At 41.0% G+C, this 23519-nt stretch overlaps 1 protein-coding gene across 5 annotated transcripts in view; it reads left to right on the top strand.

Annotated features, from left to right (window-relative positions):
* The first annotated feature begins 162 nt into the window (after window positions 1-162).
* Window positions 163-23519, top strand: part of trip12 (thyroid hormone receptor interactor 12) — a 30756-nt gene continuing 7399 nt past the window's right edge. The window contains exons 1-29 of one of the 5 annotated variants that reach the window (XM_042486030.1): window positions 163-245; window positions 3404-3550; window positions 3966-4091; window positions 4790-5577; window positions 10181-10286; window positions 11097-11233; window positions 12238-12321; window positions 12529-12624; window positions 12707-12858; window positions 13066-13101; window positions 13198-13293; window positions 13392-13484; window positions 13579-13740; window positions 15177-15245; window positions 15378-15543; window positions 16519-16636; window positions 17107-17263; window positions 17581-17734; window positions 18233-18461; window positions 18664-18782; window positions 19259-19466; window positions 20503-20603; window positions 20828-21002; window positions 21174-21315; window positions 21561-21752; window positions 21841-21992; window positions 22088-22245; window positions 22797-22870; window positions 23067-23266. In XM_042486030.1, the coding sequence (XP_042341964.1) occupies window positions 3453-3550; window positions 3966-4091; window positions 4790-5577; window positions 10181-10286; window positions 11097-11233; window positions 12238-12321; window positions 12529-12624; window positions 12707-12858; window positions 13066-13101; window positions 13198-13293; window positions 13392-13484; window positions 13579-13740; window positions 15177-15245; window positions 15378-15543; window positions 16519-16636; window positions 17107-17263; window positions 17581-17734; window positions 18233-18461; window positions 18664-18782; window positions 19259-19466; window positions 20503-20603; window positions 20828-21002; window positions 21174-21315; window positions 21561-21752; window positions 21841-21992; window positions 22088-22245; window positions 22797-22870; window positions 23067-23266 (4388 nt within the window). In that variant the 5' untranslated portion in view covers window positions 163-245; window positions 3404-3452. Of the gene's footprint in view, window positions 246-276; window positions 412-693; window positions 738-1464; window positions 1710-3403; window positions 3551-3965; window positions 4092-4789; window positions 5578-10180; window positions 10287-11096; window positions 11234-12237; window positions 12322-12528; window positions 12625-12706; window positions 12859-13065; window positions 13102-13197; window positions 13294-13391; window positions 13485-13578; window positions 13741-15176; window positions 15246-15377; window positions 15544-16518; window positions 16637-17106; window positions 17264-17580; window positions 17735-18232; window positions 18462-18663; window positions 18783-19258; window positions 19467-20502; window positions 20604-20827; window positions 21003-21173; window positions 21316-21560; window positions 21753-21840; window positions 21993-22087; window positions 22246-22796; window positions 22871-23066; window positions 23267-23519 lie in introns of those variants that run through there. The other 4 variants (XM_042486029.1, XM_042486033.1, XM_042486031.1 and 1 more) reach the window with 4 other exon arrangements.

Raw genomic sequence — 23519 nt, 5'->3', positions numbered from 1 at the left:
GCGCCTTTTGTCAATTGACTTTATAATCACAAATTTACAGAGCAAAACTCGCAGCGACATTGTTTGCGAAAAAAGGAGCAGACAGCCAAAATCAGAGGTAGCGTCAGCTAGTCCCTGAGCGGATGAATCACGCGGATGTATATTGCAGTTGTAGGCCCCTCAGCTGATGTGAAACTAGCAGTGGTAGAGAGAGAAAAGAGGAGCTGGTGCACTGTCTGTTACAACTACAACACTGGAACAAATAGGTAACAACATTATACAAAAGGTAGAAATTTTGAGTGACATCTCAGCCAACAGTCTCGTGGACCTTCGAGATTATTCAGTATCGAAATACATCGGAGGAATTATCATTCAGTGTTGCGAAAAGATCTCGAATCCCGTTCCTGCTTGCCTGTTTTTTGTGTCTAAAAGGTATCAGAGGCCATTTCTTTTCGCTAGCTAGCGCTGACGTGCTAACTGCTAGCTAGACAACTTGAGAAATTAATCCTAAAATTTGACAAAATTGTTCCCAGAAGGCTGAATCTGTGAGTTGTAACGAAGATGTTGTTTGTCAAAGAGATACCATTGCCATCATGTCGAGCTGGCAGAGCGTAAACCAGCGACAACAAGGATTGCTAATATTAATTAGCTTGCATGCCAAGGTTAGCTGGTTATAGCTAAAACGCTCTTGTTTGATTTGACAACGCTTAACGTCATCTACGTGACTGCCCTGCAGTAGCTAATTCGGTATTGTTAAGGTCAGTGATTTTTTTTGTCAACGGGATAGCTAGCTCAACCTACAGAAGCCAGTGACAATAGCCCGTCTAGCTAATAGCCTAGTGTTTATTTTTGTCAGCCTTGTGTTTGCGAGTGAACGGTCATTGACGAAACATTTGCTATCTTATTTGGCTAACCTAGCATTAGCTCGCTAATAATTAGCCGAGAGACTTGTCACTCTTGCCAAGGTGCTTAGGTAAATAAGATGCTTGACGTTTTTTGGTACGTTTTACCTAAAAAGGAGGGGTGTACTTTGTTGACACGTTGCTTGTTAGTAGTCTACTTGTTTCTGTCTGGCTAACATTAGCTAACAGGCTAGCTAGCGCTGTAGTGGGAGGCAGGCATTGGCCCATTGGCTTAGAAAACATTAGTGATCCTGATAGCTAGCTAACGTTAGTTAGCTCTACTTGTGTACTTAACATTTCCGTTGACAGTTGCTAAGAATAGTGATACTTGGATCTGTCTGGTAGCCTTTAGGCTTGACAGTTGTGTATTTTGGACTCGATCATCTCGTCAATAGTACAGAACGTGAGACAACTTGTGTGCGAGACTTGTATATGTTTTTCTTTAAACTTGATCGTCAGCCAAACACAGATCAGTGTGTCATGGCAGTCAGAATACCAAGTTAGCTTACGCTGGTTTACTGGTAGCCTGCTAGCTATATTACATTAAACCCCTTGCGAAAGACGGTCCAGCCGATGCTGCCATTTTCGATTTGAAGCTAATCTTAGATGAACGCAGGCTAATTGTTGTTTGCCCCTCAATGGGGCTCGTCTTGGCCGTTCAGTAAAAAGCGCCATTTCATAAAACAAGGTGTAAACAAGGTAGCTGTTTGAATTTGGCAGTGCGTTTACTCAGGGAGCTAAAGAGGTTGACACGCCGGTACGCCAACTACGCATTTCCATGTAACCACTGCTACGTTAGCCAACGTAACTTTACCTTACGAGTCTCTGGTATGTAATTACTAGCTTTTTAGTATTTTCTTATTGTAATAGTCAATAATCAGATGTTTCAACCTTCGCTTTTGGAATGTGGGAGTTTTTTGTACAGATACGTATGCGACTAAGCTACTGTCAAAATGTATGGGACTTGCTAGGATATGAGTGGCTAAACATGCTAGTCGGCTGTGGTAGAGAACTACGTCAGAAATGCAGGCCTCTGTAAATCATTGGTGTAAAAACTGGACCCTTGCGTGTTTGTAAAGTGATGTAGTAGAAGAAAGTTAGTGTCGGTGAGTGTTTCAAGCTCCCGATCATCTGATGTGCCTAACTAATCACATTATACGCGAGTGTGGTGCACCAGTTGTCAGAATGGACGAATAAACAAAGACTAGGATGCACTGTCAGTGCAGGCCTAAAATGGCCCTGTGAGCTTGCCAAGTGTGGCGTATTTTTATGATGACTGATATTATGATATAAACCCCTACTAATTAGATTTATTAGTGATCATTCGTTTCTAGATGGCTTAAAGTATTTAGGCCGCGACTCAGTAGTCTTTGTGCATCAAATCATCCTACTGTGTTTGTGTTCAAATTATATCAATTACTGCTGTTGTTAGTATCCACATGCCATTGACTCATGAGATTTACATATAGATTATACTATTTTATATGTAAAAGATAATTTTTCACACACTGACCAACGTTATCAGTACAACTTACCTTCTGTTGATAAGGTATCAAGCCAAATGTTATGGTCATTTTCAAAAGTATCAGTTACTGCTGATATTTTTTAAAAAGATTTTGAGTCTGAAGTCTCTCTCTGTGTGGTTTGTGTGACTTACAGTCTCATCTCCTTAATTATATGCTTATTTTGATCTGTCTATGACCTTGCTCATTATTATTCAAATCCTTGGGCAGTTGTATTATTAATGTAAAGTAATAATCTGAAGATTGTTATTGGATGTATTTAGCTGACTAGTTTAGCTCCCGTTATTGGGCCACACATCCAAATGTATATTAGAAAAAAGCTAAGTATACCGTATTCATAGAATACAGCTTTTTATTATAGGCAAAACTATACTTATGGAACAAAACAGTGGACTTTCTGTAAGTGCCGTCTCTTCAAACTGTTTTATTATCACTTGATACAGACAGTAAGAGTAAATGATTAAAGGTCATTTAGTGGTTTACTTTAAGTGGTTCACATAAGTGTACATTTTTTTGCAGACAGGAGAAAGTGAGAGAGGTTTGTTTGTTTGAGGAAGCATATTATTGATTTTAGGAAATATTTTGATTATTGAAATGTACTGTATATATAGCTTATAAAATTATTTGAAGTCTAAACTGAAGTCCACATTTTTTTCCATTGCATCAAAAGTGCATCCCCTGGTTCCTTGCTCATGGTCTTTGTGGTACCCTGCTTTTGCCCCTACATGATAGGTTGTTTAAGTAATAGGATTTGTCAGTTGTTTTCTGGTGGGAGTTTGTATCCTGTGATGTACAATCTTACTAAAATTGATGAGACAGGCCTTCCCCTCATCATCTCAAATGGGCTAGAGAGGTGAGCGTGATGATGCAAACGGTCCATCAGCTGTCACCTACAACACAGCGACTCATTTTAAACCATGGACAACCCAGTAGTTGTTAGAAAGAGTAGATAGCGTTTGTCATTATTCTTATGTGGTTTCTTCCTCTCTTTTATTACAGTGAATGGTAGTGTCTAGAAAGGGTATGTCCCTTCAGGAGAGAGGTGCCAATGTCCAACCGGCCTAATTCCAATCCAGGGGGGTCACTGCGCCGTTCACAGAGGAACACTGCTGCGGCCCAGCCACAAGACCACACAGTCGCGGGAAGGTAAGATCACCTACTGTCCAGTTTTAGTTAAAATCACAATCCAAAGTAAGAGGCACTTGTCATGGTTTTTGGGGAACATTAGTTGGGAGCAACAAATGAGGGGTGCTTTGTAGAGGGATATTTCTGCAAAATTCATGGGAGGTGTTTGTCTGTAGTTAATTTGTATTATTGCTAAATGCAAAATGATTTTATTAGCTTCTTTGATTAAAAGGAAAGCTTATCTTGTGTTCTTTTATCATAGTCAAATGCGGATTAATTGTTTTAGCTGTTTTTCTTGCCACTCCAGACATGTTGATCAAAGGATATGTAGATGCTGACAACCAAATTGATTTTGGGATTGATCAAGAATCTTTTTTATGTGGCTTGATTAAAGAAACCCACACTATCTCTTGCTCTTTAATTTCCAACCTTACAGGTTGCAGTCAGAGCAGGTAAAACATAAAGCAAATTCCCCACCTGAAAGTAGAAGACCTAATTCTAAGGCTTCCAAAGCCACAGCCAGCTCAGCCACTGGCCAGTCCAGAGGGCACAGCTCAAGAAGGTACCCCTCCTCTCTATTGGTGCTTATTGTGTGTGTGTGCGCGCATGTGTGTATGTAGGGTTTGATCTTTATCCAGTTGTGTCCTACTAAGTCACATTTACAGTAAAGAAAAACATACAGTATTGTACGCCGTTTGGGTTTTGTTCTAATGCTGCATTCACATGAAATGAGGGGGTTGGTAAATCGTATTTCATCTTAGTGGACAAGAGCAGGATGATAAAATTAGGTGAGGCCAGCAGAAAATAACGATAACGGTAAACAGCATTGCTGTGCAAAGTTGTAATTGTAATTACAACTTTTTGCCGTTCTCCGCAACAGGATTTACAGCGGGATGTCCTGTAGCTCCTTCACACAAGGAGAAAACACTGACAATCTGGGCAACTACCTGACATTATGTAAATAGAAAGTCATCTTATTTAATATATTTTTTTCAGTTCTTTGTAAACAATACAGCATTGCCAAAGCAACATATAGTCATATATGTTTTGTTTGATTGTCCCGCCATTCCATTAGACTTTTTGTTTCCCTGTGTTGTTCCAAAGCTGTTTTCCATCTGTTGTCCGGCGTCTGCCTGATTCCATGTGAATGCAGCCGAAATCTGAATGAGAACAATGAATTTGGCATTGTAATTTTTCTTTTTTGAAGGTTTGAGAAGTTTTACGAGATGGTGTTTTGTTGTCCCTCTTGCTCCTTGGCAGAAGCGGTCTTACTCTGTCCGTGGCTTCATTTGTGTTGCAAGACGAGCCAGAGGCTGCAGGGACATCTGAACAAGAGCGACCAGGCCACCAGTCAAAGAGTGAAGGCACCCGAGGGCTGAAGCGAAGTGAAGCTCCTGACCAAATTAGTACCTTTGGACCGACCCCAGCCAAGAAGCCCAAATCCCTCCCACCACCCAGAGACAATACCTCAGAGACCAAGAAAGGCCCAGCAAAGTCCAAGAAGAGGTCACTTGCTTCAGAACCACCTGCATCGTCAGGTCGAGGCCAGAGCAAAAAAAGCGGGGCCGCTGGGGCCTCACCAATCCAGAAACGGAAGAAAGCGGACTTGCTCCCCGGTCTAAGTAGCACCGCTGGGTCCCTCCCCAATCGTACCGAGGGCAGAACTGCAAAACCCACCAAGCTGGCGTCTAAATCGGCCGCCTCAGCCAAAGCTGGGTGTAGCAACGTGACGGACTCCTCTTCCTCTGCTTCCACCTCTTCCTCTTCCTCCACCACAGGCACCAACAGTGCCACCACGCAGGGCGCCCGAGTCAAACAGGGAAAAGATCAGACCAAGGCACGACGCTCTCGCTCAGCCTCAAGCCCCTCCCCACGTCGTAGTACCCGTGACAAGGAGCAGGCCAAAGCCGCCAGCTCTTCAAAGTTTGAGTGGGCAGCACGCTTCAACCCCAAAGTCAACCTGCCAAAACCCAAACTGTCCTTGCCCGGATCCTCCAAAACTGAGACCTCCAAACCTGGGCCTTCAGGATTACAAGCTAAACTAGCAAGTGAGTCACATTACCTGTGTATGGATCCCCTTTGTTGATAATTGAAAAGCTTATTCTAGGTCTGAGCTGACTTCTCTTTAACTGTGTAGGGTGAAGGAAGTGTCTGCAAGGGTTTGGTCTAACGGGGGCTGTAACTGCATGAAAAGATTGTGGGGTTTAAACATGGTTATGATTGGCTTGTAGAGGGTCAGCACATGTGCTTTCAAGAAGGTTACACCTCTTGGATTAAATGTCACAGGGCCTATGATCCAAACAGCGTCACTTACAATACCTCACTCAGTTTGGTGTAGGGATCGAAACCCGGTTCTATTGAGGACCTGGTTCTGCTTTTTTCAAAACCTGAAAATCAATAACGTTTAAGCTTATCAATACTGCTATCATGTCCCGTGGGTCTTATAACATAACATAACATAACATTACATCTCAAGTCGAGTCACATCATTTAAATTCAATCACTGGTCCGCATACATACATTGTAGCTTCATCATATTAAACCTAAATGCGGGACCTTCGAATGTCTTCGGTTTAAAAACAAAAGTGCTTCAACTCTGTCAGCTGCTGCTCCACAGCCGGCATCATCATCCACACACAGCAGCGGTAAGCTTGTCCAAACTTTGTAGCAAGTCCTGTCAGTTAAAAATAATAATCCAGTGAAGTCCGAGTTGAAATCGGCAAGAGCTAGTTAGCTGTGATGTATTCAAGGTTGACGCAGTAACATGACTATTAGCTAAAGGTAAATAAAATGTCAAAATAATGTGTTCAAATGTAACGTCAAGAAAAAGAGAAAAATGTTTTGGTGAGAAACCTCAATAATACAGTTGTTTGGATGAGAAACTTGTTTCCCAGCAATCTAAAATGGGATGGTAGAAATGGAATTATAACCTGTTTATTGTCCTATCATGAGCTGTAATCATCTTAGAATACATAATTAAAATCACTGATGCCAAGATTTTTCACAGTAAGTATTTAAATTAAAATACAAGAATTTATTTCCTAATCACTAAAAAGGTGACTGCAAGTGACAGTAAAACCAGTTCTGTTAAAAATGTATTGTCGCCTTGTCTTTCCACCAAATAATAGAAAAGTATTGTTAGTGTTATCGAGAAGGACTCGGCTTGTTAAGGAGTCTCGATAATAGTATCAATATTAATACAACTGAAGGATCTCCATCCGTAGCTGGATACAAACATATTTGGTGTAACTGTTGCCCGTTTGAGGCGCGTTACAGCACACATCCACCACAGAGGTAAACCATACAGGTAAATGCTTAACTTCTGATAAAATAGGCATAGCCTTAATTTTAGCATCTATGAAATTCTGATGCATTGTATTCTGGGGCTGTTGGTTGAAATTGGTTAACATGTCATGGTCATAACTTTTTTTCTTCCCTTGTGGCATATTTGATGGTACAGTAAATATAGTTCACCATGTAGTAAATAGGAAACTATTTCATACACAGACATCAGACATTTATGTAACTCACAGAATATACATGCATCATGCAGAAATACAACATACAATATAGCATGTATTTGTTGACCATCGTATCTAGTTCCTATGTGCTGAGTGTGGGCTTCACTGAGCTGGTGAACTGGCTCATATTTCAGACTTAAGTACCACGAGCCCTGAAACTTGAGAATAGCTAAATACATAAATACTGCTGGTTGCTCAATTGTCAGTGTGAAGCAAATGTTTGGTTTCGCTTGTATGGTAGACAAATTCAGAAAGACGTTTTAGAGAAGTGGTGTTAACCCTGATATTTAGTCTTGCGACAGGACCATTAATTCAAGGGCTGCATCCATGATGCATCCTATGAGTGCGAGATTCTTGAGTTATGAAATAAAATTGCAGTTAGTTTCTTTTGATGCAGTCATGGTGTGTGTGATTAGCATTTTAAGCTCCTTAAGATGTATTCTGGTGTTTGTCTAAGATGTCAGTTTAAAGTCTGTTTGGTTTAGCACCCCATTTAGAGAGGTTGGAATGTAATGTTTTAATGTTGGCAATGTCTTACCTTTTATTTTCTGTTGACTTTGCTGACAGACAGCCTACTAGCTGCATAAATATGTGGAAACATAGTGCCCACCACCTACTGGTTAGCTAGCCTTGGCCACTTTGCACTGCCCATCACTTGGGTGCAGTGGGAGCTGGCTAGTGGCGCTGCTTCTCCCTGTGGAGAGACAGTGTTGCTGTGGAAACATGGTGGCCACCCCACAGTCTCCCCTCAGATAACCCCAGTGAGTAATCAGATTGATTTTGAGCTGCAAAACCTCTTAAGAATTGTTTACTTTGTTAGCACCACTCGCTGTGTTGAGACTGCTAATGGTGCAAACAGAGTTAACAGTGAAAACACAGTTAACAATGCTAAAGGGGTTTCACGGCTCAAAATTGAGCTTCTTACTCACTGGGGAGATTCTGAAGAGACTGGAGGTGTACAGCAACATGTATAACTGGTCAGGAATATTACTAGAGGTTAACTTATATCTTTAATTTCTTATATCCACATCTAAATATTTGTCTGTTGGTTGATTCAGACACTTTGGTGCTGTGAGGAGAAGTTCTGCTGTTTGTCTATCTCTCTCTAACCGTGCTGCGCTGTCGGTAGATCAGCTGTTTGATCCGCGAAAATGAAACACTGCTCGGTTGTCAAATAATTCAGCTGTATTCTACACTTAGTACTTCACTGCATTACATGATTGTTCAAAACCTCTGCTGTGGCAGTATTTTGGCGTTCAATTACCTCTGGTGTCAGTAGAGTGTGGAACTGACAGTGAAAGCGTGTGTCAAATGTCAGGAGCAGGCAACCTTGAAACATGTTAAAATGCAGAATAATAGACTTATAATATTGGACACAGTCACACAGTGGAGGGGAGCTGCTTTCTCTGGAGCTGTACCGCTGATCATTAACAAATCCTCCCTCTGCAGCTCTGCTTGGACCTGGGGATGAATGTCCCCGTGCTATTGGCGGAGACTGCACTGCTCGCAGCCGCCATCAGAGCCAAGCTCTGCTGATACCAATAGTTTGTGAATTGTCTTATCACCGCTGATAAACAAATGGAGAATTGGAGAAACTGTCATTGCAGCAACGCCTGGTCCAACACTGTACAGCATACGGCATATTCAGTTCAGTTTCATGATTTTCTTCTTGTCTTTATAATGGCTGCACCACCCATTCTGACACTGTAACATGTAGGCTGTCAGTTAATTACTTTAAATAACTGAAGGGCTCGTGTTTTACAGACACGGCTGTTCCTCAAACAAACCGATGAGGTGATCCTCTCTCTCCTCCCTCCAAAACTGACAGAAAGACCGCGGATGGCTCGTTAGCTGTCTTGCTATTTTCACCACGCTGCAATGTTACACTGCTTACAGAGAATGAGGAATAACTTTACAGCATCTGTGTCGCGTGTGTGACCGTAGAACTACAACAGCTAGGATGTGCACTGTAGCACGATGCAACGATCTCTCCATAATGGCGGATCGTGGACACATTCTGATTCTTCACGATCTTATATCGTCATATCGCACACCCCTAGTGTGAGCTGTGCAGGTCAGTGTGGGGTCAGGCTTTTCTTGGTAGGTGAAAGGATAGAAACGGAGGTGGGCTCTGTGCCATGGGCCCTGGGCCCAAATGGAGAGACCCCTCCTAAGTTGGCTTAGCTTGTTGGCCCACCAGCTGACCAGGGTAGTGTTTGAAGGCAGCAAAGGACTCATAAGCTGTTTCTGTCAAGAGGAAAAAACTTCATCTCTCTCAACATATTTTCATCTGTCAGTCTGTGATATATTTTAACACATAGATTTTGCCAATTTCAGCTATAATGGTGAGTATGTATATACATTGCAGTTTGCTTGTGAGTCTGTATGACTTCAGACTGCACCATGCTTTTTGATCATGTTGACTTGATGTTGCTGCCACCCAAACAATAGGGAAATATTGATTATTGCATGGAGTGGCTTTAGATAGTTTTAACTTTTAAGAAGCTCTGGGAAACTTGTGATGTGTGTGAGGGATTCATATTTGGCCTGGTATAATTCAGAGGTAAAATCAAATAAAGTACTAAATGGAAGTAATTCTTATATCTTTAATTCATTTGGTCTTAACTTTCTCAATGTTTATTTTTGTACTTCTGAATTATGAGTCACAGATCTAGCATGAAGGTTGTCCTGTCATAGGGCCATCATTGGGTTACTATTAATACCCATCTAGTCAGTGTTACAGGGCTCTAAACGGGCAACACTGGAGCCTTAACTGTATTGAAAAGTAACACTCATCAGTCTTTGCTCTAACAGCTGTATTGAATTTTTCACAGACTTGTGAGCAATAATAATGTTATTGAGGGAGGCTTTCTAATGAGGTACCATAGCCAGAATAAGATACTCATCGTATTCTCTTGTGTTTTGTGATTCAACCAAAATATTCTCTGAAACCTGTTGTGGATGCCTGTGATAGCTATTGTAGGTAAATGACATGTTTTATATCATCTGGCCTAGACATGAACTGGTTTTGATTTATGCTGTTTTGGAAATTATCCCAGTCAAAAGTACCTGAAACCAGTATTGGTGCCCAGTCCACAGGTTGGTTATAAGTTGATTTTTATCACCGTAGGTTTGAGGAAATCCACTAAGAAGCGCAGCGAGTCTCCTCCAGCAGAGCTCCCCAGCTTTCGGCGGAGCACACGCCAGAAGACCACGGGCTCCTGTGCCAGCACCAGGTACACATTACAGTGATGACCTAATTTAGACTGTTGTGTAAATATTGATGTGCATGTATTTATGTATGATATGTATGAATGTGTGTCTGACTGGTTGAATGTGACATGGAGTGAAAAAGCGCTTTGAATGATCGGTAGACTAAAATTGGTGCTAAACAAGCGAAAGTCCATTTACCAGTTACTATCCATGCTTGACCCAGAGACAGTTGCCTTTGCTTAAGAAGACACAATAAAAGTTGCACAATATTTAGGTTTTATAGGATGTGAGAAATTTGGCTATTGTTTTTTATGTAAAACTCCACTCCACACAAGCAATCCCAACAGCCATCACAGCATGCTAACTAGCTTTTCAGGCAAGATGATGAGTTGATGAAGCTATTTCACAAAACAAATTGAGTGAGGCTATTGTTTAGACGGTCACTCACATTCATCTCTCCCATTATACTCAAAAGTCCTAGAGAGAGCCATGGGGTGACCCACGTGTCATAATCATTATATAAAGTTTAATTCTTAATGAATATATCAGCTATATGGACAATGACATAAAGTTCACAGAAGACTGGACTTCACTGAATGGACCTTTATCCATCAGAAATGATAAAAAAAGGTCCCACAGAAGTCTTGATGGATCTTAGGTCATGCTTTTGTTTGACCAACTTTACAGTCTTAAAATCCTTAACATCAAGTATAAAAATATCCAGGAGAACCACTGCTCTGTATTCATATTAATAAGAGGGGCACCAGTGAATGTGCTGTACTCTGTGATTACTCTGCTGTCACTCATACCATGTATTTTTCCTTGTATGACAGTCGGCGGGGCTCAGGCCTGGGCAAGCGCGGGGCAGCCGACGCTCGCCGACAAGAGAAAATGGCCGACTCCGACAACAACCAGGATGGGGCCAACTCATCAGCCGCTCGCACTGATGAGGCATCACAAGGGGCTTCCGGTAGGTGTCATGCAACTTATTGGCTGGACCGCAGCATGCGATTGCAGTGCTCGACATGGGGTTGTCTGTGAGTGAGTGATAGAGTTTGCACCATTGGTCAGTGTGACTGTGGATGTGACGTAGCGGTTTCCCTTTAGGCTGTTGTTCTTTCAAATTAAATAGGCGCGGGCACGGTGAACATGCTGACAGATGCTGATAGTCCTGTATTACTGTAAAGTTATTCCTCATTCTCTGTAACCCATGTAACATGGCAGCATGTTGGAAAAATAGCAACCTAACGAGCCATCATTTTTGGACATAGGAGAGAGAGAGGAAAACCTCATCAGTTTGGTTGAGGAACAGCCCTGTCTGTAAGACACGAGCCCACATTTATTTGAACTTATTAACTGATACATGTCACAGTGTCAGAACAGTTGCCGCTGCCATTATAAAGAAAAGAAAAAAAATCAGACACTGTTTGAAATTGAAGTGAATATAATGTGTTACAGTGCTGGATTAGGTCGTGCCACACAGACAGCTGATGGTCCAATAGCAGCGCAGTGAGACAGACAGACAAACAGAGTGGAGTTTCTCCTCACAGCACCAAAGTGTCTGAATGAACAAACAGCCAAATATTCAGCAGTAGAAAGTGACTTCTTTAGACTTATACAGACTATTTTGTTTCATTTTCAGGTTAAGTCAGACTTTGTCAGACTCGAACACCACTACAAAATGGCGAACACACTATATAGTGCACTGTATCCGTGATAGGGGACAGTTTGGAGCACAGCTCTAGTCTTGTTCAATTCTTGTTTGACAGTAGAGCGTCTATCCTTTTTATATTCATTAATATATATGGATCATCAATAAATGTCTACTTAAATTGTGTGGGGATTAAATCTCCTTAAGCCCAAAGGGGTTTAAAAGCTTTTTTTCATGGCCTAATCAAGTTAAAAGACTGATTTCTTTTTCTACTGTTTTAACTTAAACTATGAATTTTGATTTTTTATTGTTTCTGTGTTCAGCTTCAAGCTCTGTTGCTGGAGCAGTGGGCATGACCACGTCTGGAGAGAGTGAATCTGATGACTCTGAAATGGGAAGGCTTCAAGGTATATAAATCCCATCTCAGAAATTCCATTCAGCCCTGCTAATGTTCACGATCAGACCATCTAACTATATTTTTGGGCATAAATAAATGAGTAAATAAATATAATTTATAGCACTTTGAGTGGTATGCCCTCCGTTATAAAGGCTTAAACAGTTTAACCTATGTATAGGTGCTCTCTAAACTTTGATTTTTGTCTTTGGCACTTTAGCCTTACTGGAGGCCAGGGGTCTCCCCCCACATCTTTTTGGGCCCCTGGGGCCCCGCATGTCACAGCTGTTTCACAGGACCATTGGCAGTGGAGCAAGTGAGTACAGCCTTCTTACCTTTACATCAGGGTTCTTCACATACAGTAAGCCCCCAATAACTGTTGCAAACCCTGTCTGCAGGCTCCAAGGCTCAGCAGCTACTACAAGGCCTTCAGGCCACAGGTGACGAGTCTCAGCAGCTCCAAGCTGCTATCGAGATGTGCCAGCTGCTGGTGATGGGCAATGAGGAGACGCTTGGTGGATTCCCTGTCAAGAGTGTGGTTCCTGCTTTGGTTAGTCCTGTTCTGTCTGGTCATTAATCTCCATGTTATTCTTGGCTGCTCTGTGTGTCCCATGCCTCACCTACACATTAATTAGCTGGGTTTGTTTTGTGCAATATGAAAAACATACATTTTCATGAAGAATTTTTTTTTTGTTCAATGACATTTGATTTTCCACTAATCTGATTCCATATTCATACTTTCAACTTTCTTTCACAGATTACACTGTTACAAATGGAGCATAACTTTGATATTGTGAGTATGATGATGTTGTATTGCTTTATGTAGTTGACTTTGGGTGAGTCATTCTGTTTTGTAAAGCCACTCTACATGCTTTTTCTCCATACACAGATGAATCATGCCTCTCGTGCACTCACATATATGATGGAGGCGCTCCCTCGATCCTCTGCTGTGGTGGTCGATGCTATTCCTGTCTTCCTGGAGAAGGTAAGACACTGTGCTCTCTATCTGTCCCTAATCGTTTGCTTATTCGCAATGTCGGCCTTTTGATATGCTAATGCATTGTTCCACCTTCTTGTGTGCAGCTTCAGGTTATCCAGTTCATTGACGTAGCAGAGCAGGCCCTGACTGCCCTGGAGATGTTGTCAAGGCGACACAGCAAAGCCATTTTGCAGGCTGTGAGTTTTGTGTTATTGTCATACCCTTAAATCGTCCTGTCCTGGTTAGCCACAATTATTCACCACAACAATGTTATCATTTCATCCGTAACAGGGTGGGCTCGCTGACTGCCTCCTCTACCTAGAGTTCTTCAGCATCAATGCTCAGAGGAACGCTCTGGCCATCGCAGCCAACTGCTGCCAGAGCATCACTCCAGATGAGTTCCACTTTGTTGCTGATTCTCTGCCGCTGCTGACTCAGAGACTCACACACCAGGTGCGTTTACCGTATGTCAGAAAATAAAGAACTATAAAATGCATCACCATCACGGCAGGAATTTGCCTCAAATGCGGTTGATCTTGATAGTATTGAAAATAAACTCATTTACTCATAATTAGATTTTCTTAAAACAGTGTTCAGCTCAGGCTGCCCACTGATAGTCAAAGAGTAGAGTTGATAATCGCAGACCCCTCAGTCGACCTGACATTCTTCAAGTTGAGCAGTCGTTTTTTGAGGGTGTGGGGTTGTCAGTCAGTGTGCAGTGTCCTCAGAATTAGCTGCGGATTCAGCGCTTCTCGCTTTCACACTTTGGGGTAAAATCATTACACTACATTACTTTGTCCTGTCTGCTTGATGAAGATGTCTTGGACAGGTACAGGCTGCATCTGAGAGAAACAGAAGAAGACAGGTTTTTCCCAGCTAGGCTCCAAAATAGTTATCTTCTGCCTTCTTCTTAGAAGTGTGGAATTAACACCTCACAGCAACATAATATGATATAGTTTCTGTTTTTTGTTTGATATCTATTGATGGCAAAAAATGTTGTAGATTTCAAATTCATCATTTGCACAGTTAGCCTGCATTTACATGGGGGGCTAACTTGCCTTATTTGCCATATAACATTGATGGCTGTTTATATTGAACAGCCAAATCCAATTTTGTCGACCAACAAATTGCGACTTAAACATGGCTTGGTAAGGGTACCTTTTCTGATTAAATAATTAATCCAAATGGATATTATAAACATATACATTTAAAAATTGTAAAAACATGTTGACCATCCATACTTGGTGTTTTTAGAAAGTATTCTAGAAATTCAGACAGTGAAATTGTGCATATTTTGTGCTTCAGTGCAGCTCATGACAGAGCAAAGATCATGTCAACGACACATCTTTTTGTTTTGATTTTGTTCCAAATCACTTTCATATTGATGCAGGAGATTTGCAACAGAAATGAAAAAAGTACCTAGGTTTTGTGTTACTCTCTATAAACAGTAATAGAAAAAGATAAGTGATTGACTTTAGGGGAAAAACATGCTTTTCTAACTGTAGACAATTTGTAAACAGAAAAGTATTTTTTTAGAGAAGTTGTGCAACTTTTATAGTGTGTTGGTCAATCATTAGATGAGTCATGTTTTATTTGTACAGAATTTAGCTTGTTGTCCCAGTATAAAAGCACATTATTCTCAGTGTCTGAGAAGTACCTATTGCCATAATTTCATAGCAGTACAAGCTACTGCAATGTATTGATGCTGAAACAGATTATAAGTCACGCAGCCTGATTTTTATAAGCACAAAAATAATAAAATAATAAATTCTCTGTATCATAATACCCATACAGTGGTGCTTCAGATAGTATGTTCTTTCAGTCATTTCTGTAAATGTAACATATTGTAGAGATTAACTAATGGCTATATTTATTTATTATCCTTTTAGGATAAAAAGTCAGTCGAAAGCACTTGCCTCTGTTTCGCCAGACTGGTGGACAACTTTCAACACGAGGAGGTTTGTACCACAATTGTTTTTAAGACACAGCAACATGTTCCTATTTTTGTTTTGTTTTCCATTTCTGTATTATCCCCGCTGTTTGCCACCTAACTCCTCAGCTAATGTGCATACATGCATTTAAATCAACAGAACCTGCTGCAGGAGGTTGCGTCACGGGACCTGTTGACCAACATACAGCAGCTGCTGGTAGTGACCCCTCCTGTGCTCAGCTCGGGGATGTTTATCATGGTTGTGCGTATGTTTTCCTTGATGTGCTCTAACTGCCCCTGCCTGGCGGTCCAGCTCATGAAACAGAGTGAGTAAACCTCACACACACATCAATTGGTCACACCCTTGACACTCATTTATGACTTACACCCTGTCATTACTGCCATGCATACTTGTATACAGGAATACAGTGTGTACTCACAACACTTGTTGTACTGACTAAATTAAATAGTTACTAGTAGATGCAAATCATTAATAATGTTGTTAAACCAACCAGTCCCACTGGAACACCGATGTCCTGCCCACTGTTTGAGTAAGCTTTGCACGCAAACTGATTCATGTTATCTTGCTGTCAATCAACATATTATTAGCTGTGGTCCTTATAAACAAAATAAATGATAACACGGGTGTAACCTCTCTTTGTGTGTTGTAGTAATTAAAACATCACATTTGATTGTGTCCTATTCTCCCTAAGGAGAAATGAGGCTGCAAAATAGAGATTACAAAATGACTTCCTTATTCATTGGTTATGGCACTCTAATGAACTATTTACATTTTAGGTGTTGACCCCTATTATGTCAGAAATGTCAGTGACCTGGTTTGATTTGAGTGAAACCTGAGTAAATGTACACTGTTCAGTTGTTTTTCAGTTCTGTAATGAGTTCACGTATTGGACACCTTCACAATTGTAGTAAAACATATATAGCAATATTTCAGGCATATGTACAGTCTGTAATGAGATTCTGTGACACTACAAAATTTAGCTTGTAGCTAGCTAACAACACCAATCAGCTGTGTGTTTCCGTGTGCACATGCCATAGCTTTGCCAACAGCACACCTCAAAACATTTTTAGCTTGTGCTGACAAATCTGTGACTTAATATTCACCATCTAGACTCCATTAATCTGTGCTCACATCAACTCACATTGCATTGACGGCCTCTCAACTTTGTTTTGCATACAGGTTTAACAGACTTTCAGCAGTTGTGAAAGAATATTACATGTTGAGGATGCAACAGGGTAACTAAAAATAGAAATGTGTTTGTGTTACCTTTTCTAAACAGACATAGCAGAAACTCTGCGTTTCCTCTTGTGTGGTGCATCAAATGGCAGCTGCCAGGAGCAGATTGAACTGGTACCCCGGAGCCCCCAGGAGCTCTATGAACTGACCTCCCTCATATGGTAACATTTATTTGCCTGACTTCTTTTAAGTGTGGTATGGGTTAAGGTCATGTTGGAAAATACAGCAAAAATATTACAATTTTGGGGGGATTTGAGGGCACTTACCCTTTTAAATTGTGTTGGCAGCAAGAAATGCTGGCTACTGAATTAAAAAATTCTAATAACTACTTTATGACAACATTTAGAAGCTTTTTGAATGGACTTACATGGTCCCCTGCACAATTTACAAAACTCTATCAAGTATACTCTGATGTGGGGCCTACAACAGTGTCACAAATGTTAGTCCTACTTCTCCCAGACCTTCAACCACAGATACAGCTGTTTTGCTGCAGCAGACAGTTGAAGGGGAAACTGTCACTTGAGTAAAGTTGTTAAAAGAAAAACCAAACCTGTTTCACATGACAACAATTAAACTGAATTTAGATTTTACAGATTTTTGTAGCTTTTTCAAACCACTCTTCTTCTTACAGTGAACTGATGCCCTGCCTGCCTAGAGAGGGCATTTTTGCAGTTGATGTAATGCTGAAGAAGGGCAGTGCCCAGACGACAGAGGGAGCAATCTGGCAGTGGAGAGATGACCGGGGACTGTGGCATCCATACAACCGCATTGACAGCCGCATCATTGAGGTACAAATGCATTACCCACATTCTGTATTGTTGAATCACAATGCATATCATCAGTATTATATAAATATTAGAATATATTCTAGTCAGTCATTCTGAACCTTTCTCATACTTCAAGACAACTATTTGAAGGATGAAAAATGGATTTTATATATTAAAATATTGCATTACATATCTTGACAACATTCAGTCTATTTATAGTATGTCAGCATCTCTCAATATGATTACACACACACACACACACACACACACACACACAAGCAAATATGCGGGGCTGATCTGTATGGGATGCTGATCTGTTGATTATCTTGCCCCTGCAGACAGCACACCAGAACGGGGAGGATGAGATCAGCTTGTCAACCCTGGGCCGTGTGTACACAATTGACTTTAACTCTATGCAGCAGATCAATGAAGACACAGGAACAGCACGTGGTATCCAGAGGAAACCAAATCCTCTTGCCAACCCTAATACAGGTAATACAGATCTTTTCAAATTATAGAGATTTGTGTAGAGATGACGGTGTATTGTATTTTATCTTAAAATAAAAGAGGGGCCATAAGCACTTTACAGTGTTTTTTTAGCCTGCTGTACAGAGTAGGATGGCAGCTGTAATTGGCTTGGACTCACAACAGTTACATCTCCAAAACTGACCCAGTTTTATGGCAAAATGCATAAAAGATAATTATTGTTAACTGAAGTATTTATATAATCAGCTAAACTGCCATGCCTTTACTGAGTATAAGCCAGTAGACTTGTCACCCAGATTCTTGCTACTTTGCCAACTTTTTTGTGTGTGTGTGTGTGTGTGTGTGTGTGTGTGTGTGTGTGTGTGTGTGTGTGTGGAAAGCAGATTACACTGCTTTTATTTAAGACGGAGGAGCAAGCTGCAGTCAGTTTGTTACCGTGTCTTTTTTGATTGTGTGCGTGTGTATCTAAGGAAATAAACCCGACCTGTCCCCATCTGTCTCCAGGGAGTCACCAGGAGGTCCGTCGAGAAGATGCACGAGCCCAGTTGATGAAGGAGGACCCTGAGCTGGCAAAGTGCTTTATCAAAACTCTATTTGGGGTCTTGTATGAGGTGTACAGCTCATCAGCCGGCCCTGCCGTCAGACACAAGTGCCTTAGAGCCATCCTCAGGATCATCTACTTTGCTGATGCAGAGCTGTTGAAGGATGTGCTGAGGAACCATGCTGTGTCCAGGTAACACTGCCTGGGCTGTGGGCTACTTTTAACACAGAGATTAAAGCAGGAAGTGTAGGTTGTTTTAATGGAGGGTAATAACTTCTTTAAAAAAAAAGTAGAAGTATTTCAGAAACACCAGATACTCACTTGTGACACTGACTTGAGTTGAGTGCAAACTGACTTTTGTCTGCTTTTTTATGTCTTCTTTTTTTTTCTGCAGTCACATTGCCTCCATGCTATCCAGCCAGGACCTGAAGATTGTAGTGGGCTCTCTGCAGATGGCTGAGATCCTCATGCAGAAGCTGCCTGATGTCTTCAGTGTCTATTTCAGAAGAGAAGGTAGTGCATAAACCCACTGAAAACTCAGTTACCACCAGGAATTACTGTCGGTCATACACTCTGGGGAGCAAACAAGTGTTTGCCTGAGAATCGTATAAAATGTATAGGAGGTCATTTTTTAGGAAATCTTTGGTGAGATATTAAATGGCTGAAAGCTGCAGTTTATTCACATTGAAATCCTTGAAGCTTTAGTTGCTGACAATCATTTTTTTTGTTCAACTGGAGATCCCATTCCACTGTAGACAATAATGCCCTCTCTATCTAAAGCCCTCATTAGGCAGAAGGTCTTCTGTAGTTTAAATGTCATTTTGACAGTCAGATGTGTTTCTGCCAGTGTTTTCCTCTATCTCTTATCCAATGCTTTATTCCTCTTATTGCGTGCGTTTTACATCTATCCAAAGTCCTCAGACAGATCTCTCTTTTTTTGAGGGCTTCTGAAAAATTTCTAATGCCGGCCTCTCTCCTTTCTCTTCCAGGTGTGATGCACCAGGTGAAGAACCTTTCAGAGTCTGAGAGCTTTCTAGTCACCAGTCCCCCAAAGGCTTGCCCTAGTGGCACCGCCAGTTTGTGCACTACCACCATCAGCACTGCATCCACAACATCTGCTAATAATGCAACTCCTGATCTGGGCTCGCCCAGCTTCCAGCACAGCATGGACGACTCACTGGACCTCAGCCCACAGGGGTGAGTATGTGGCCATGCACCCTCTGTTTACAGTTTGTTTACAAATTCTCTTGTGAACTAAAACGGTAGCATACATGAATTGCTTAATACATGCATTAATAATGTACAATATGCTAAATGTATACTCATGTATGTATGCATATTAATTTTTATTGTAATGGATGAGACAAACACATTTGCTCTTAACCCCCCCCCCTGAAAGAGCGTTAAAGCTGTATTGTTGATAGGTATGTGTCCTGCATCTGTGGCGCATTGAAATCCAAAAATACGCAGTAAATTTACTACGGGACGCAACCTATTTTTTTCACTGATAATTCTACATTGTAAACAAAAAAATCAGTGATGAATACATAGAAGAAGAAAAAACAAACAAAAGAAGTAAATAATCCACCATTTACCATTTTCTTACCATCTGCACACATCTATCCAGCACAGATTAGATCTCGCAATGACAGCTGCAATCTTGGTAAATTAACTGATTAATGCTGTATTATTGACTCATGTCGATGATGAACCAATTTTGCCGTCCACGGGGCACGCCGTGAGATCCCATTTTGTTAATACAAATATTATAGATATTAAATTTATTGAGTAGCTTATTTAAACTATTATGGACTGAATCACAAAAAAAAATATAATTATGTATATGACAAAATGTTCATTTTAATATAGATAGTTAGTCTTAAAAAATATATTGATTTTCTGATCTGGTAAAATGTGTGGAAAACTACTTTATACTTGGCAGATGATTTTGTTGCTTTCTTTACTTGACTCAAGATGTGGCATTAGTATTTGGAAATTAAGTTTAGATTTAGAATTTTGTTTATTTGACTTTGAGAAACATTTTCAACATGCAGAGTGTAACCATAATTATAACCATATAACATCATACATGGGTTTACAATTTGTCAAAAAAAACAAAACACTCATTTTATTTGGGGACCCACTCAGATAACCACCAGTGGGTCCCAGGGACTCACTACATTAAAAAACAATCAACATCACTGTCATAGTAATTATTTTCTCTTCCATCCAGGCGGTTAAGTGATGTCCTAAAAAGGAAACGGTTGCCTAAAAGAGGGCCCAGAAGGCCCAAATACTCTCCCCCAAGAGATGATGATAAAGTAGACAATCAGGGTAAGTTAAGATGTCACTCACTTTGTGTGTGATGTTTAAAGATACCCACTGGACACTTTTTGAGTAACTTGTGGCATTTTTTCAACATTTGTCAGATTTATTAGATTCCCTGAAACACATTTGAGTGGTCATGGATTAAAAATGCATTTTGTGGTCTTGGATATATTCTGAACCTATAGATACCTATAGAAACCCTGCTAATCTACGTTTTGGGTTCTTTACAGCCAAGAGCCCTACCAGTACTCAGTCACCCAAATCATCTTTCTTGGCCAGTCTTAATCCCAAAACCTGGGGCAAGCTGGGTGCCCAGACCAACAATGCCAACTCAGAGCCCTCACGCACAGCGGGGGTGAGTGGCCTGGCAAGGGCGCCTCCCAAGGACTCAATTTCAAATAACAGGTAAGGTGAAAGTTAAAGATGAAAGTTTCCCTATTTTTCACTCCTGTATTGTCCAAACTTCAGGCTTTTTCTTGTGATTGACGTTAAGTGTTGAAGTAGAATGAGATGATGTGATGAGTGATTTGTGGACTTCATATGTAATCAGGAAAATGTGTTTTTATTGGTTTGCAGGGACAAAATAAAATCCTGGATCAAAGAACAGGCGAGTAAGTTTGTGGAGCGCTACTTCAACTCTGAAAATTTGGATGGCAGTAACCCTGCACTGAATGTACTCCAGAGACTTTGCACAGCCACTGAGCAGCTCAGCCTGCAGGTAAAACATCCACTCTGCCATTATTGAACAGCAAAGCAGAACATAAAATTTTTAACAAACATAAGGACATTTTGCTGATGTATTGCTGTTGTTGATATTGTCCTTAAAGTTGTCATTTTTGTAGTACTTTTGTAGCAGAAATATAGAAACTAAATATGTATTAATTTAGCAAAAATTACATGTACAAAGTTAAACACCAGCACTGAGACATTTTGCTAATGATGTGTTATGTTGCTGTTTCCCAGGTGGACGGTGGTATGGAGTGCCTGGTGGAGATCTCCAGTATTGTATCAGAATCTGATGTGTCGTCGTTTGAGATCCAGCACAGTGGGCTGGTGAAGCAGCTCCTGGTCTACCTGACCTCCAGCACCGACAGGGACTTGCTGAGCCGTGATGTGCGACTCAAGAGGTTCCTTCATGTGTTTGCTGGCTGTCCGGTAAGAGACTAGAGCATGTTTTATCTTTGGCCGTCTAAATATTCAGAATTTATTTTATATCTCTTTTTTCCACACGTTTGGTTTGCAGGTTCCAGGAATGGAGCCTGTAGGTCGCCTGGACCCAGCAGAGAATGGTCCCTACCTGGGACTGGTGCACAAAATGAACAGCTGCCTGAGCCAAATGGAGCAGTTCCCTGTTAAAGTGCATGATTTCCCCAGTGGCAACGGCAATGGCAGCAGGTCTGTGGCTTTATTATTTGTTTTGATCAAAATAACTTCACTTTTAATCAGTTATGAAACCATATAGGCTGATATTTTTAAATTTGTCTCTCCAGGGGCTCTCAGGCACTGAAGTTCTTCAATACGCATCAGCTCAAGTGTCAGCTGCAGAGACACCCAGATTGCACTAATGTTAAACAGTGGAAAGGCGGCCCTGTGAAGATAGACCCCCTGGCCCTGGTGCAAGCCATCGAGAGATATCTTGTTGTCAGAGGTGAGGGACTGACGTGCACTACCACATGCCTCCTTTAAGACAGAAGCGGCCACCAGCAGCTCCTTTAAACAGGGATTTTTCCTGTTGCACCTGTTTTTCCTCCAGAATGTCCAAATGCTAAAAGTTGTCTTTCTTAAAGTGACACTTTGCCGATTTTCCACCAGCTTTATATTATAATAGTGTGGGAAGTATCTATGCCACTTAAAAATTGGAGATCGTAATCATCAGTCAGAGAACCCACAGTCAGCTGAGATTGCTTCAAGTCGAGCAGTCATTTTTTTTCTTTGCAGTGTACTTCTGGGGATAATTTGATCCCCAGATTTTGCTATGGAGTGAGTGCTCTTGACTTTTAAGCTACTCTTTGGTGCAGGGAGATGCAGGCAGCAGCACAGAGGAGGCGAGACCTTTTTAGAAGTGATATTTGTGTTTCTGCTGTAAAGACCGCCCAGTTTTATGAACAGACTATCATGCCAGCAGTAAAATACTTCATTAAAAATAGTTTTTCTGTGTTCCTTTAATTGTGCTGCTAACTCTAAATCTTGTTTGTATAGGGTATGGCCGAATCAGAGAAGAAGACGAAGACAGTGATGACGATGGGTCAGATGATGAAATCGATGAATCACTGGTATGTGATGTCGTTCATGTCAAATAATACAATTTTTTAAAATCTTTCCACACTTCAGAGGCAGACATCCAGCGCACACTGGAGTATTTCCGGTTTATCAAACTATTAATTCTGTGCTGATGTGTGTTGAGAGCTAAATCCTGCTATAATCTCAGTATTATCAGTTAACCATGTGTGATATTTATTGGTTACCCAGGCGGCGCAGTTCCTGAACTCTGGCAGTGTGCGTCACAGACTACAATTTTACATTGGCGACCACCTGCTACCGTACAACATGACCGTATACCAGGCTGTACGGCAGTACAGTCTTCAGGCAGAAGAAGAAAGAGAGTCGACGGATGATGAGGCAAACCCACTTGGGAGAGCTGGCATCTGGACCAAAACGCACACAATATGGTAAAAATCTTTTGTCGAAAAACTCACGACTGGTATTTACGTATACTTTTTTTTTCTCATTCTTGCTTCTCTTAATGTGTCTGCATCTGAAAACTTTCCAATCCCCACACATCTCTTGTCTCTGAGACAAGACTGCATAAGGTCCTCGAAGTGCTTGAATTTTTAAGGGGAAAAATGAAGTACTGGAATACCTTGAAAATAGACCCTTTTTAAGAAAGTGCCTAAAAATCCTTCAAATTCAAATGAACCACAG

The sequence above is a fragment of the Plectropomus leopardus genome, chromosome 5 (assembly GCF_008729295.1).
Source record: "Plectropomus leopardus isolate mb chromosome 5, YSFRI_Pleo_2.0, whole genome shotgun sequence".
Classification (NCBI taxonomy): Eukaryota; Metazoa; Chordata; class Actinopteri; order Perciformes; family Serranidae; genus Plectropomus; species Plectropomus leopardus.
Note: the sequence above shows the minus strand (reverse complement) of the source record. Positions and strands in the feature narration are given on the sequence as shown.